At 46.3% G+C, this 15,147-nt stretch overlaps 1 protein-coding gene across 1 annotated transcript in view; it reads right to left on the reverse strand.

Annotated features, from left to right (window-relative positions):
* The window catches only part of HADH (hydroxyacyl-CoA dehydrogenase), a 57,414-nt gene that overhangs the window by 14,912 nt on the left and 27,355 nt on the right, over nt 1-15,147 (reverse strand). Inside the window, exons 3-5 of the mRNA XM_036343698.1 lie at nt 12,825-12,982; nt 8,914-9,040; nt 5,880-5,969 (exon numbers count right to left, since the gene is read on the reverse strand). Of these exons, the coding sequence (XP_036199591.1) occupies nt 5,880-5,969; nt 8,914-9,040; nt 12,825-12,982 (375 nt within the window). The remainder of the gene's footprint in view (nt 1-5,879; nt 5,970-8,913; nt 9,041-12,824; nt 12,983-15,147) is intronic.

Here is a 15,147-nt window from a genome sequence, read left to right on the forward strand (position 1 = left end):
AGGCAAGAACATACAATGGAGCCAAGATAGTCTCTTCAATAAATGGTGTTGGGAAAACTGGACAGATATATGCAAGAAAATGAAACTAGACCACCAACTTACACCATACTCAAAATGGATAAAGGACTTAAATGTACGACAGGAAACCATAAAAATTCTAGAAGAATCCAAAGGCAACAAAATCTCAGACATATGCCGAAGCAATTTCTTCACTGATACAGCTCCTAGGGCACTTGAAACTAAAGAGAAAATGAACAAATGGGACTACATCAAAATAAAAAGCTTCTGCACAGCAAAAGAAACCATCAACAAAACAATGAGAAAGCCCACTGTGTGGGAAAACTTATTTGCCAATGTCATATCTGATAAGGGCCTAATCTCCAAAATTTATAGGGAACTCATACAACTTAACAAAAGGAAGATAAACAATCCAATCAAAAAATGGGCAAAGGACCTAAATAGACACCTTTCAAAAGAGGACATTCAGAAAGCCAAGAGACATATGAAAACATGCTCAAAGTCACTAATCATCTAAGAAATGCAAATCAAAACAACAACGGGGTACCATCTCACACCTGTCAGACTGGCTATCATCAACAAATCAACTAACGACAAGTGCTGGAGAGGATGTGGAGAAAAAGGAACACTCGTGCACTGCTGGTGGGAATGCAGACTGGTGCAGCCACTATGGAAGACAGTATGGAGTTTCCTCAAAAAGTTAAAAATGGGAGAACCAAGATGGCGGCATAGGTTAACGCTGGAGTTTGCTGCTTTGAACAACTACTTCAAAACTGAAACTAAAAGACAGAACGGACATCACCAAGAACCACAGGAACGCTGGCTGAGTGGAAGTCCTACAACTAGGAGGAAAGAGAAACGCATACGGACACTCAGAGGAGGCGCAGTGCTGAAGTCAAATTCTGAGGTGCGGAGTGCGCGAGCGGGCTGGCGGCGGAGGGCGCGGTTGGCGTTTTCAATCGGGAGGGAGTCGCAGACTCTGAGCTCCAGATACCGGCGAGTCTCTAGGGACCCTGACTCAAACGGGAGAAACGGGACTGTCTGGCTTCGGTCAGAGTGAGTGCAGCTTTCTCTCCGAGCTTTGCAGCGGGTGCTGGGACTCAGAGAGGCAGAGCCCCTGGGGACAGGACTGAGAGCCGCCATAACTGCTCTCTCCGGCCCACCCTGTTGATCCTGTGCGACCCGCCCCGCCCAAGCCCTGCACACAGGCATTTGCCGGATAGCCTCAGGCAAACACCAGATTAGCACCTCCCTAGAGGACAGAAGTTCTCTCACTGCTGACACAGCTGATTCTCATAGCCAATTGGCCTGGAGGTCAAACCCTCCCTGGTATTAGCTACAACAAGGTTTAACTATAAGACTGCGCACAAAGACCACGAGGGGGTGCACCAAGGAAGCATAACAAAATGCGGAGACAAAGAAACAGGACAAAATTGTCAATGGAAGATATAGAGTTCAGAACCACACTTTTAAGGTCTCTCAAGAACTGTTTAGAAGCCGCCGATAAACTTAATGAGATCTACAAGCAAACGAATGAGACCCTCGATGTTATATTGGGGAACCAACTAGAAATTAAGCATACACTGACTGAAATAAAGAATATTATACAGACTCCCGACAGCAGACCAGAGGAGCGCAAGAATCAAGTCAATGATTTGAAATGCGAGGAAGCAAAAAACACCCAACCGGAAAAGCAAAATGAAAAAAGAATCCAAAAATGCGAGAATAGTGTAAGGAGCCTCTGGGACAGCTTCAAGCGAACCAACATCAGAATTATAGGGGTGCCAGAAGATGAGAGAGAGCAAGATATTGGAAACCTATTTGAAGAAATAATGACAGAAAACTTCCCCCACCTGGTGAAAGAAATGGACTTACAGGTCCAAGAAGCTCGTAGAACCCCAAACAAAAGGAATCCAAAGAGGACCACACCAAGACACATCATAATTAAAATGCCAAGAGCAAAAGATAAAGAGAGACTCTTAAAAACAGCAAGAGAAACTCAGTTACCTACAAGGGAATACCCATATGACTGTCAGCTGATTTCTCAACAGAAACTTTGCAGGCCAGAAGGGAGTGGCAAGAAATATTCAAAGTGATGAATACCAAGAACCTACAACCAAGATTACTTTATCCAGCAAAGCTATCATTCAGAATTGAAGGTCAGATAAAGAGCTTCACAGATAAGGAAAAGCTAAAGGAGTTCATCACCACCAAACCAGGATTATATGAAATGCTGAAAGGTATCCTTTAAGAAGAGGAAGAGGAAGAAAAAGGTAAAGATACAAATTATGAACAACAAATACACATCCATCAACAAGTGAATCTAAAAATCAAGTGAATAAATAATCTGATGATCAGAATAAACTGGTGATTATAATAGAATCAGGGGCATAGAACGGGAGTGGACTGACTATTCTTGGGAGGAGGGGGAAAGGGGTGTGGGGGATGCGGGAAGAGACTGGACAAAAATCGTGCACCTATGGATGAGGACAGTGGGTGGGGAGTGAGGGCGGAGGGTGGGGTGGGAACCGGGAGGAGGGGAGTTATGGGGGGGAAAAAAGAGGAACAAATGTAATAATCTGAACAATAAAGATTTAATTAAAATTAAAAAAAAAAAAAGTTAAAAATGGAACTCCCATTTGACCCTGTGATCCCACTTCTAGGAATATATCCCAAGAAACCAGAAACACCAATCAGAAAGGATATATGCACCCCTATGTTCATAGCAGCACAATTCACCATAGCTAAGATCTGGAAACAGCCTAAGTGCCCATCAATAGATGAATGGATTAGAAAACTGTGGTACATCTACAGGATGGAATACTATGCTGCTCTAAAAAGGAAGGAACTCTTACCATTTGCAACGTCATGGATGGAACTGGAGAGCATTATGCTAAGTGAAATAATCCAGTCAATGAAGGAAAAATACCACATGATCTCACTCATTCATGGATAATAGAGACCATTATACACTTTTGAACAATAATAGATACAGAGGCAGAACTGCCTCAAACAGATTGTCAAACTGCAGCGGGAAGGCCGGGGAGGGTTGGGGGGCAGGAGGGAGGGGGGTAAGAGATCAACCAAAGGACTTGTATGCATGCATATAAGCATAACCAATGGACATAAGACACTGGGGGGTAGGGGACGCCAGGGGATTGTCAAGGGCGGGGGGGGGGGGGGGGGGAAGGACACATATGTAATACCCTTTGTAATACTTTAAGCAATAAAAAGAAAAAAAAAATTTCATTGGAACAAAACTGGCATTTGCCAGTAAGATTACTGGGAACAAGTTTTTCCCCATTAAAATATTCAGTGTTTTTGAGGATGTTGAGACAGATACTCTCATAATGTTAGTGGCATGTAAAGAGACATCATCCTTGAATAAAGCAATTTAATTTTATGAAATTGTACAGCTTACATTGTCCATGCATTTTTATCAATTTATTAAATATACTTTATTGCACTTACTATGTGCCTGGTATTGTTCTAAGTACTTTACAAATATTAATTCAGGCCCTGGCCGGGTGGCTCAATTGGTTGAAGAACTGTCCCATACACCAAAAAAGGTTGTGGGTTCCATTCCTGGTCAGGGCACATACCTAGATTATGGGTTTGATCGAGGTGTGTACAGGAGGCAGCCAATTGATGTTTCTCTCTCTCTCTCTTTCCCTCCCTCACCCCCCCTCCCTAAAAATCAATAAAAACATATCCTCAGTTGAGGATTACAAATGTGTGTGTATATATATAAAATTTATTCCTCATACTAACCCTGTGAGGTAAGTACTGTTATTACCTATCTGTACAGTAAAGGACACTGAGCCACAGAAAGGCTAACTTGTCCAAGGTTACACAGCTAGTAAGTGCCAGAGCTAAGAGGTGAACCCAGTCTGGCTGGCTCCAGAGTTCATGGCCTTAACCTTTTTACCTCACACTCTCCTTCCCTGTGAATTCTCACTATGAAAAGAAACACTGCAGGCACATGAATGCCACTCTTCTATGTCAGGTGTTGGCAATTACCGATGCCATCCTGTAGTCCAAATCCAGCCCCCCCCCAGCCCGTTTTTAAATAAAGTTTATTGGCACACGGCCACATTCATCTCAGCATGTGCTGTCTCTGCTGCCTTCCCGCTACAACAGCAGGATTGAGAGGCTGCAGCAGAAACCACGTGCCCTAAAATATTCACTCTGGCCCTATCCATGAGAGCGTGCAGACCCCTGTCCTATGTGGGTGCCGTATATCGTCAGGATGCCTCTCCAAGAGCCTGAATAACTGACCCAGAAAGCCTCCCAGGAAGCACTACGGTCTAGTCTGGAGAAAGTGTTCTGGATGATACAACAGGTACTTTTGTGAGACCAAGAGTTCCCATCCCTGCGCCTGGCGTGGCTCCCCCGTGGAGGAACAGCCCTTGCTCTCAGGAAGTATTGATTGTGCTGCTGAGCTTGACCACTGGGTCGGCCCTGCATCCCCACTTTTACAGCCAGCCTCTGATTTGCTACACATTGTTCTTTCTAGCATATTACTACTACCTGCCACTCACACAGCATAAACTGGTAAGAAAGTCCAATCATAACATCTGGCTAGTAACATGATTTTTAAAAAATCCAGACAATTTAAAATCACAAAACTAAACAAATAAAAAACCAGTGTTAGGAAAGTGAGACTCCCTAAGAGCCTACACTCCTGGGCTAGGGACTGGCATGTGCTGCTCTGCTCTTTCTGGTGCCCGGGGTCCACATCCACAGGCGACTGACTCGGCTGATTCGTGAACAACCCGAGTCTTCATGGGCTAATACAATACTGTGAGTTCAAACTCAAGAATCTTAGAGCCCTGACTGGTTTGGCTCAGTGGATAGAGCGTTGGCCTGCGGACTGGGGGGGGGGGGGGGGGGGGGGTGTCCCAGGTTTGATTCCAGTCGGGGGCAGGTGCCTTGGTTGCGGGCATGTCCCCAGTTGGGGGTGTGCAGGAGGCAGCTGATCGATGTTTCTCTCTCATCGATGTTTCTGGCTCTCTATTCCTCTCCCTTCCTCTCTGTAAAAAATCAATAAAATATATATTTTTTTAAAAAAGGAATCTTTTAGAAAGCAAAAGTAGGCTATGAAAAGAACAACAATGATACAGAAAATTATGGTAAAAAAAAAAAGTTGAGATAGTTATAAAAATTTTTAATGGCATTTTGTGACACAACTGCCCCTTTAGAAAAGCTGCCAAGTCATGCAGAAGTGTGGCCCTTACATTTCGGGAGAACCAGTGAGTAACTAAACAAATGTAGAGACTGAGGTAACCAACACGAAGCAGTGGAGGGCCAGGGGTGACCTTACAGCTCATAACTGGGGACCCTAAGGGGAAAGGTCGAGGCATGCTTTCCATTTGACCGCACTTCTCACTGAAAACAAAACACACAAACAACAACGCAGCATTCCACTGAGAAGCAGCTTTCCTAGCATGACCTGGGGCAGGGCGGGCTGCTCTTCTCTCATCACCTCCCGACTATGCGTGCTGCTCCTGCCAACAGCAAAGGCCCAGTGTTCTGTTTGGGATGCACGGGTCCGTCAGGCTGTGCCGGACACACAGGGTGGTTCTGGCTCCTGAGGCCCAGAAGCTAAAGCTGATGGAGTAACAAAATCCATCTGTGGAAACACAGCCACTCTTCAACAGTCTGCTGCGCCCCTTTGGATCTCAGACTCCCCATGATGGCCCTGGCGAGCTAGAAAGGAGGCGCAGCTCACTCTTCCCAACCCATGGACAAGCCTGCAGTACAAGTGCCCTATCTCCTGCATCGTTCTCCTCACAAGAATTCCACCTGGAGCAAGTCAGGTGCCGGGAAAATCAGCCCTTCCCATGCTACTCAGACTCCACCTTGCAGGTAACAGGATGCTTTCCCAGGGCTTTGCTGAAGTCTAGCAGAGATTCAAACGTCTTCTGGCTGGTCATCGGCGTTTTAATGACCTGGAAATGCAAAGTGGAGAAGAATTATGACCCAGATCAGCACACAATTTTAACAGAACAGTTCAAGAAACATTGACCAAAAGCACCCACATGGGCAGCAAAAATAGCTTTCGTTTCAGAATAGAAGGATCTCAGCCAGAAACAAAATGTTTACCAAAACGCCCACTTTAAGACACTAAAGTACTGCAGAATACACAAAATCAAGGCCTAAAATACAAGGGTGAGGGTTCGTGTAGGAGAGTTTTACAGGCTTTGTTGTGAGACAGACCTGGGCTCAAATCCCAATTGCACCACCTCCTGGCCCACAACTCGGCATGTTTTGTGAGACTAAAATGACACTGAAATCACTCTACCTGTCTCAAGGAACTGAGGCGAGACTGTGAGGCAGGGCAGGATTGCAGCCCTAGCAGGCAGGAACTGCTCCCTAGGTGCCAGCTTTTGCTGGTGTTTTACCTGCTCCTGTTTATCACTGCAGGGAGGTAACTGGAGGAGCCTAAAGGCTCTCTTTGCTTCTGAACAGGCCAACCACAGAGGAAGGCTTTCACTTCCTGCAAACAGGGGCTCAGGGCTGGGGCTGGCCTGCCAGGCACCTTGGGAAGGTGCCCCAGTCCTCGTACCTCCTACGAGGTACAGTGCAAGGGTCTAGTGGGCCACTGGGATCCACAGGCGACGGCACAAGCACCATGCCTCGCAGCCAGCCCTCAGGAAACATTGACTTTACATGTCAAGAGTTAGATTCTGGCAAAAGGAGTGAGAGCCAGGTGAATTCATACTTTAAAAAAACCAAAGGATATATACACACACACACACACACACACACACACACACACACACACACACACACACATAATGTAAATGCCACTTAAGGACTTCACCGAAAGTCAAAACAAACAGGCGGGGCTTCTCTGTCAGACGCTGTCTATGAGCTTAGGCAGGCCAGACCAACCCTGCGTGCCTCTCTCCTGTGACATGGGATGAGGACACCCGATACGTCTGCCCTACTTGAGGGCGCCGTGCGCCTTAATGAGCCAGTACCTGTGCAAGATGAAAGGTGCAGCTAAGTGAAGAGATTCTCACTGTGTTTTAATGTGAGCACAGCCTGGGGTGTGGTGGAGTGCCAGGACACTAAGGGAAGTCAGTAAGTGGAAGCAGAAAGAAGCGCCAGGAAGATGGGGACGAGGCTGGGAAGAACCAGGCCAGACACTGCTCTGTGGCATCACCCATCGGAGAGCAACCCGAGAGCTGATTTAAGGAGGCGCCGCACATCCCATCAGAGCTACAAAGATGGAGTAGGGCACAGGCCGCGCAGTATGGAGTTTTAAAAATAATGTGTTAAAGAAGTCAATGGTAAAGGCTTTCAACGGGAGGGCTGCATATTCATTCACTTAACCAAGAGCAACATGCTACACATAATCTGCTTATAGCTCCAGCAGGGTCTGAAGAGAAGATATATATATAACCAATTCCAAGTAAAAGGCAAGAGCCACTCAGCCACATGTGAAAGCTAAAGAATAAACACTGAATAGAGAAGAGCTCTTTTTTAGAAAATATTTTCTAGAGAATGCTAACATTTGCTAATAAGTATTAGCTGTTAACAACCAATGTGCAACATTTTCAAAGACACAGATGGACCCAATCCAATAAATGCAGTTGAAAACAACATTATTAGAGTTTGAAGTAAATCTATAAAATGTGTCTTTATCTCCAAAACACATATGCACATGATATGTGGTTTACACAAGAAAGTAATTAGTTGCTAAGTACAGAAATGTTAAAAATCCCATTCCACTTCTTTTGCTCTTTTCTGCATAAAAGAGGATAAATGTGGTTTTCTCTATCCCCTCTTCATTCTTCAACTTCTTCAAAAACCGCCATAGGGAATGGGGTAAATTGGAAGAAGCTGAGGAGCAATGTTAGTAGAACAGACAGATTCCTATCGAAAGCTGGTCAGAGCTGTCACTCGACAGAAAACTATAGGAAAACAGTCCTCATTAACCTCACGTTCACGCTGCTGCGGGATGGGGTGGGGTGGGGAGGGCAGGGATAAAGGAAGGAACAAGGCCTGGAGAAGGCAGCAGTGGGGAAAACAAGTCCCGAAACACTCGGGCTCCACATCCCCCACACTTCGCACGGCAATAAATCTCCAACCTCACAACAAATGCTACTTTAATAGCGGCTGCTCCTCACACCCCGTCATTAGTCCACTGTAAAAGGCAAGTTGCCACATTTCAGGTACCAATTGTCTACTGTGACTCCATCTTCCTCATCCCCAAGTCTCCAAGCAAACCGAAGCAGCAACCAGGAAGGCTGGGGCAGCTCTCCCAGGCCACTCCCTTCCACCTGCGGGTTTGTGGTCAGGAAGTTCAAGGTTATCAGGAGCTCTTTAAATAGCTCTGATCACAACACCCAAAAGATGTGCCTCACCCTCGCACAATACTGAGGCCCTATTAAATGGGGCCAAATTCATCCCAGGAGCAGTGGACGAGGAGGTGATAGTGGCTCTTGTGTAAAACCAGGCTGTCTAATAAGAATTCCATCTACAGCCTGGAGCAAACTGGCCTCACCGAGACCAAACATGTGTGGCTCTCCCCTGGTCGCATCAAGTCAGTGATCTTTAGTGCTGCCTCCAGTCAGATGCCTCTCTCTGCACTGCCCACCAGCTTTGGAACAAACAAGTAACTAACATTCCACAAAGTTAACTGCCCTCCTGGACATCACGGGTCAGAACACAGGGCTGTGGAGAAACGAAGCACAGGGGCCTTCCTTTGGCTCTGAAAGGATAGGCTATCCCAGAAAAACACAGCACAAGGACAACCTACCCCCCCCCCCCACCCACCCACTTAGAATCCTTCCGGTGCAATGCCCCGTGGCAGGGCGGGTGCGAATCAGAGGAGCAGGACAGAGTTGCAAAGCAAGCAGACAGGCACAGCAGGGGCCCACTGACCTCCACGAGCTTCATCATGGGCACCGGGTTGAAGAAGTGCAGCCCGGCGAAGCGGTCCTGTCTGGTGGTGGCATTGGCTATGTTCGTGATCTGCAGAGAGGAAGTGTTGCTGGCAAAGATTGTGTGTCTGTGGAGAGAAAGATGGTAGGTTATCGGAATGAATCCCATCTTTGGGAACAGTCAGGACTATTCTCAGATGCAATGCATGAGGCAACACTTCCTGCCCAGATCTGCTGTCCTGACCCCCGGAGGAAGCCAGAGAAAAGACTTCTTCATATACGAAACTGAAGTCAAGGGACCTGGTTCACTTAATTTTAAAATTTTATATTAAGTAATTTAAAAGTTATTTGTTCCAAAGGCGTACTTATTAATCTTTGCCAATCGTTCCTTAATTTTAGGGAGCAAAATTTCTCCTCTCCACTTGTATTAATTTTCATGGTATGAGGGAAAAAAGGAGGCAGCTACTTAACCAACCTCAGCCACAAAATAAAACTCTAAGTGATCAAAGACCAATGAAAGAAAGGATGCATCCAGACACTCAAACAAAAATTGTAAAGAAACACCTGGATTCTCAACTAGAACCATCAGGTAAGAAACATGAATGAAGATCTTTTCCCCAGTGAAAAGCTTTACTTCTCCACTGAATGGGAATTCAAATGAAAAGAGAAGAAAACCACCTGGTCCAAAAGCAGTTTTAAGGTTCCACAAGTTGAACTGGGAAAGAAAACATACATGTTTATACATGATAAATGTAGTTCAAGGTATTGTGCTCCTAAAAAGACAGTGCCGTCTTCTTTTGTGCATATAAAATATTGTGAAATTTAAAAAAAAATACTGACTTAAACCAAATTTAATTTTTAAGGCCACAATAAAGTGGGGTGCCAAATGAACAACAGGCAAATCTTTTTTTTTTTTTTTTAAACAGGCAAATCTTTAAATAGGCAAGACTTACAAGCTTTCCTATGGCACCACCTTGTGGATGAGTAGATACAAAACACCCTAATGCTAATTAGAACCACAAAGGCCTGGTCACAATACAGCAGGAAGGAGAGCAGTCCCTTACTGAGGATTTGTGGTTCCTGCTTACCAAAACATCAGGGGCAAGTGGGAGGAGGGGCAGAAGGCTGAGAGGAGAAACACGTGGATTTGGAAAGAGGAGAGAAGACTGAGGTGAAAGGAGAAGCCAGTGTGGCTGGGTGGCTGGTCAAGCCCCCAGGAAAGATCCTCCGGATCTTCTACTCAGGAGAGCGCTCACTTTTAAGGCACCACAGCACCCAGCTTTCTCAACAACTTCCAAGTTAGCCAATTTAAAAGCCAGGTAGAGGGGCTTTTTCTTTTTTAAATTTTAAAGTTTTAAAATTCTAGTTTTCAAAGCTGCTTGCTTTTTGGTCAATGGAGGAAATAAACTACCTCCCCATACAGAAGGCAATGAGAAAAGATCCTCTGCAATAACAACGAGTGTGGTTGCCACACACCACACACCCTGAGCCATAGCAGCAGGGGCAGTTGAAGGGCATTTACCGGACATCTGAAGGGCAACCCACTTGCAAAAAGGGGAAATGAAGCACTGATTGCAGAGCATGTTTTGTGAAAGGATGAAGTCACAACAGAGCCTCGTCCCAAGTGTCCCCAGCCTAGGACACTCCCAGCACACGTTTTACCAGAAGGGGAAATGTCTCCTCCCACTGCTCCTACCAGCATCTCATGTCTTCTTCCAACACAAACACAATGTGCTGCATAATGAGTATACAGGGTTGTCTTATCTTCCACAAAAGTATGCCCTCACATTTTCCCTTTCTTGGACCATCTTTTGTTTTTCCCTTTCTGACAGTCAGTTACAAAAAAAGCTATTTTTCTCTTAAATGTACTAAGAAAAAATCGACAGTGCTAGCCTAATGATCACTGGCAATGCCTGCAGGCCTGAGTGTGGAGAAGGCAAGAGGGGGTGGTGGGGACTGCGGTGGGTCAGAGTCCAAGAGTGTCGGCAGGGGAGAGCCAGGACGCAGCTGACTAGGGGCCTTAGCCAAGCTTTCATCTGCAGTTCTTACACGAGAGAAGTCATGTCCTCCTCCATCTGGAATGCTATCACTGAAACATATTTTCATCTCCTGTTACAGGACCTAACTGTAAAGCACTGCAGTAAAGTATATCTTACTCAAGCTACTTAAAATGAAAACAAGTGTGTAGAGAAGGACAGCTGATGGCCAGAAGCACAGTCACATCTGTGGTGGGCACCACTCCCCCTATTTTACAGATTGCTAGGGAAGTTAGTCTTAGAGTTAGAATTGGGATGGTCTTTGAAATTATTTACCCCTAACCCAACTCAAATTACAGATGATACAACTCAGAGCCAGAAAGGTTTGCTGGCAGTCCACAACCAGAGGGAAGTGGTGGGGCTGGCCCCAGAACCCTCACTTTCCCTACAGTCCTCCCATTACTGGATGCTGACATAGAGGGCAGTCACACCTGTCACTGTCACCAGGGAATGACCAACATTGCAATACCAGAAGCCTGGTGCACAAGATTCGTTCACTTGGCAGTGGGGGGAAGAGGGGGTTCCCTCAGCCCAGCCTGTGCCCTCTCGCAGTCCGAGAGCCCTCGGGGGCATGTCCAACTGACGGCGTAAGAGCAGGCCTAAGTGGCAGTCAGACACCCTTAGTGCTGCCACAGAAGCGGGAGAGGTCCTGCCACCGCCGCCGCACTCGCCAGCCATGAGCCCGGCTTCTGGCTGAGCAGTGCTCCCCCTGCGGGAGCGCACTAACCACCAGGGGCAGCTCCTGAGTTGAGCTTCTGCCCCCTGGTGGTCAGTGTGCATCATAGCAACTGGTCATTCTGCCATTTGGTCAATTTGTATATTAGCCTTTTATTATATAGGACAGGCCAAACTACTCGGTTATACTCCCTTTCCCGGGGCAAGTGTCTGCTTATCTTAGAGGGCTTCCTGCCGACTTTGGAGTCAACCAAGAAAGCCCTCGGTTTCTGTTAGGTGCTTCTGCAGCCCCTACATGCCAGTGTACAGAGCATGAGCATGCAGACTGGCAGTGATAGACAGGTGACAGAAAGATAAGTCTCTTCTCTTTGCTGGGGCAGGGCCTCTCCTGAACCCAGGCCATAGAGCTCTGAGGGTTGACATTCCAGCAGGCTGGTATGCAAGGGTCTCTCTGTAGCCACTGCTCACTAGTGGCTGCCTAAGAATTACTTGTATCATATAATCTTATTCTGACCAAGAAGGGTGAGTGCAGTCAAATGAAACAGAAGGGGAGCATGAATGAGTCAGTCAGGTGTCACCGTCACCAAAAGCCAGAGTCAAGCACAACAGAAGGCTCCAGACTCTGAGAACATGAGCTGCACGTGCACAAGCGTGCTGACCGTGCACAGTCCTGAGTCCCAGGCACCTGCATGCCTAACCTTCATGGGGCTGGCTATCCTCCCCACCCTTCGCCAGAACTTAATGCTCCTTTAATGCTCATAAGACCGTTACGACTTAATACAGATAAAGCTTAGAACAGGAGAGCCCTGGGAAAACATTGTGCAGACAGAGGCACCCCTTCTCTTACACCATTCTGTTAGTTCCACCCAAATAAGGGGACATGGGAAACTGCTCTGAGGGTCCTCAGCAGACACTGAAGGACATGCCCTCCTCCACCCTCTGGCCTGCGAGGGCCCCTGACCCAGATGCTGCGAGAGGCAAAGGCCTGGCCCAGATGGACCCTCCATTTACCATGGGAAATTCCACCTTTGCTTGGGGACCAGAATCAGATCAGGGCAGCCGGATCCTCAGGAAGCAAACTGGGAATGGTGAATGGAGACCCAGGGAACTAGCTGTGGGCGACACGGGGAGTGGGCTTACAGCCAGAAGCCACATTCCGGGGAGAAAGCCCTCAGACCCAAGGACGCCAGGGTCCACGTACTCGGAGGCAAACTTGTCCAGCCTCTTGAAGAGCTCGTTCTTCACCTTCAGGTTCTCCACGATGGCCTCCACCACCAGGTCCACGCTGTGGACGACAGATGCCGCGTCTGTGTTGGTCGATACGTTGCTCAGGGTCTTCTCCACAAACTCACTGCCTGCCTGTTGCCGGGAAAGGAAGGAGACATTCACTGAGCTCACTGGAAAATGGAGTGTGATTGACTGTTAAGGGGAAGGAAAGAGGAGGGTGAGACTAGGCCCACACACCTGACACAACCTGAATGCACCTCGAGATTCTGAGAAATAAAACTCCCTATGTTCCTGCTTAGGGACAGCGGCATCTCCATGTATGTTAGATACCGAGGCAAGAATTCGGCCTGTGGACAAGCCCAGCTGCTGGTCAACTATCACTGTCAGCTATAGGTTGTAATCTTCCAGGCTTCTGGCCAGCTCTGCTCTGGTTACTAAACCGTCTGTTAACAGCGCCTGTACTGGCCTGCTGACATCTGTCCCCAGAGTGACAGGCTGCCAGGTTCTGGTCCAGGAAGCCTATAATTTGCCCTTCCGGGGAAGGGTGAAAGCTTAGCTCAGGACCATCCGTCAGTCTGGGAGGTGGTGCTGACTATTGCCCTCTCACAGGAGGTAGGGAAGAGCTGAGTAAGAGCAACAGAGAGGGTAAGAAAGACAAACTCAGCATTCCCCAGACAATACTCTCCCATCACAGGCCAGCAACTGGTGTTTCAAGAACATGCCAGGCACAGCCTCTGCTCTCACAAGCTTCAAGTCCCATCTTTCCTCATCGTGACTCCAGGTCTCCACAAACAGACCTCAGGGCAGGAACAGACAGTTCTGCCATTTGATTTCAAAATGTAATTTGCCCACGGACATCGAAATGGTCATAATCAGCCAAGGCTCCCAAATCATCACTGAACAGCCAACTCTCAGAGCTGTTCAAAAGAAACATGAAGTGAGAGGACAGGTCACTTTTAAATTTCCATTGGCTGCATTTTATAAAGTGAAAACAGGTAAAATTTTTATTGAACCCAATATATCGAAGATATCATTTCAAAATTAACCAATATTATAAAATTTTAGGTGCTTGATATTAGGTTAATACAGTACATCAACCAGACAGGCTGAAGATGACACGTCCCTCTCAGAGGATGTTTCTGGCAGAGATGAGAAATGTCAGGAGACTGGATTCCTATGGAGTGACTCTCTGGAGCTCAGCGACCTGGGCACAGGGGCGTTTATTTACACGCGGGACGGGGCTAGTCTCTGCCCACTGAGGACAGTCTGCAGGGTAAACAAGGAAGATATGCAGGTGATCGATCTTGGTTCAAACTCACTCTGAAAACTAGATCCACCCTGTCCCTCTGATTTTTAAAAGGTGATTAGATATTAAGAAAATGCAAACTCAAAAGACGAGACACCACTTTCACACCTCCTATGATGGCTTTTATGAAAAAAAGGAAGGAAGGAAGGAAGGAAGGAAGGAAGGAAGGAAGGAAGGAAGGAAGGAAGGAAGGAAGGAAGGAAGGAAGGAAGGAGGGAAGGAGGGAAGGAGGGAAGGAGGGAGGGAGGGAGGGAGGAAGGAAAGAAGGAAGGAAGGAAGGAAGGAAGGAAGGAAGGAAGGAAGGAAGGAAGGAAGGAAGGAAGGAAGGAAATAACAAGTGTTGGCCAGGATGTAGAGTATCTGAAACTTCCGTACACTGTTGGTGGGAATGTAAAACAGTGCAGCCATTATGGAAACCGGATTGGTGATTCCTCAGAAAAACAACAGGATTGCCATATAACCCAGCAATTCCATTTCTAGGTACATAACTGAAAGAACTGAAAGAGGGACTTGAACAGATAGTATACTGATGTTTAGTGTAGCGTTATTCATAATAGCCAAAAGGTAAAAAACAAACAAACAATCAAGTATCCACTCACAAGTGAATGGATAAACAAAATGTGGTATATACATAAAATGGAATATTATTCAGTCATAAAAAGGAATGAATTTCATAGATGGGCCTTGAAGAATTATACCAAATGAAAGACAAATATGGTATGATTTCACTTACTGAGTTTTCTATAATAGGTAAATTCAGACAGACAGAAAGACTGGAGGTTAAGAGAGACTGGGGAAGAAGGGAATGGGGAATTATTGTTTAATGGGTACAGTCTTTGGAGAGATGAAAAAGTTTTACAAACAGTGGTAATGGTTGTATAACAGTGTGAATTAATTAAAGTCACTGAGTTAAAATGGCAAATTTTTTCTTATATGGATTTATCACAATAAAATTTTTTTTCTTTTAATCCTCACCCAAGGATTTTTTTTT

The sequence above is a fragment of the Myotis myotis genome, unplaced genomic scaffold, assembly GCF_014108235.1.
Source record: "Myotis myotis isolate mMyoMyo1 unplaced genomic scaffold, mMyoMyo1.p scaffold_m19_p_1, whole genome shotgun sequence".
NCBI lineage: Eukaryota > Metazoa > Chordata > Mammalia > Chiroptera > Vespertilionidae > Myotis > Myotis myotis.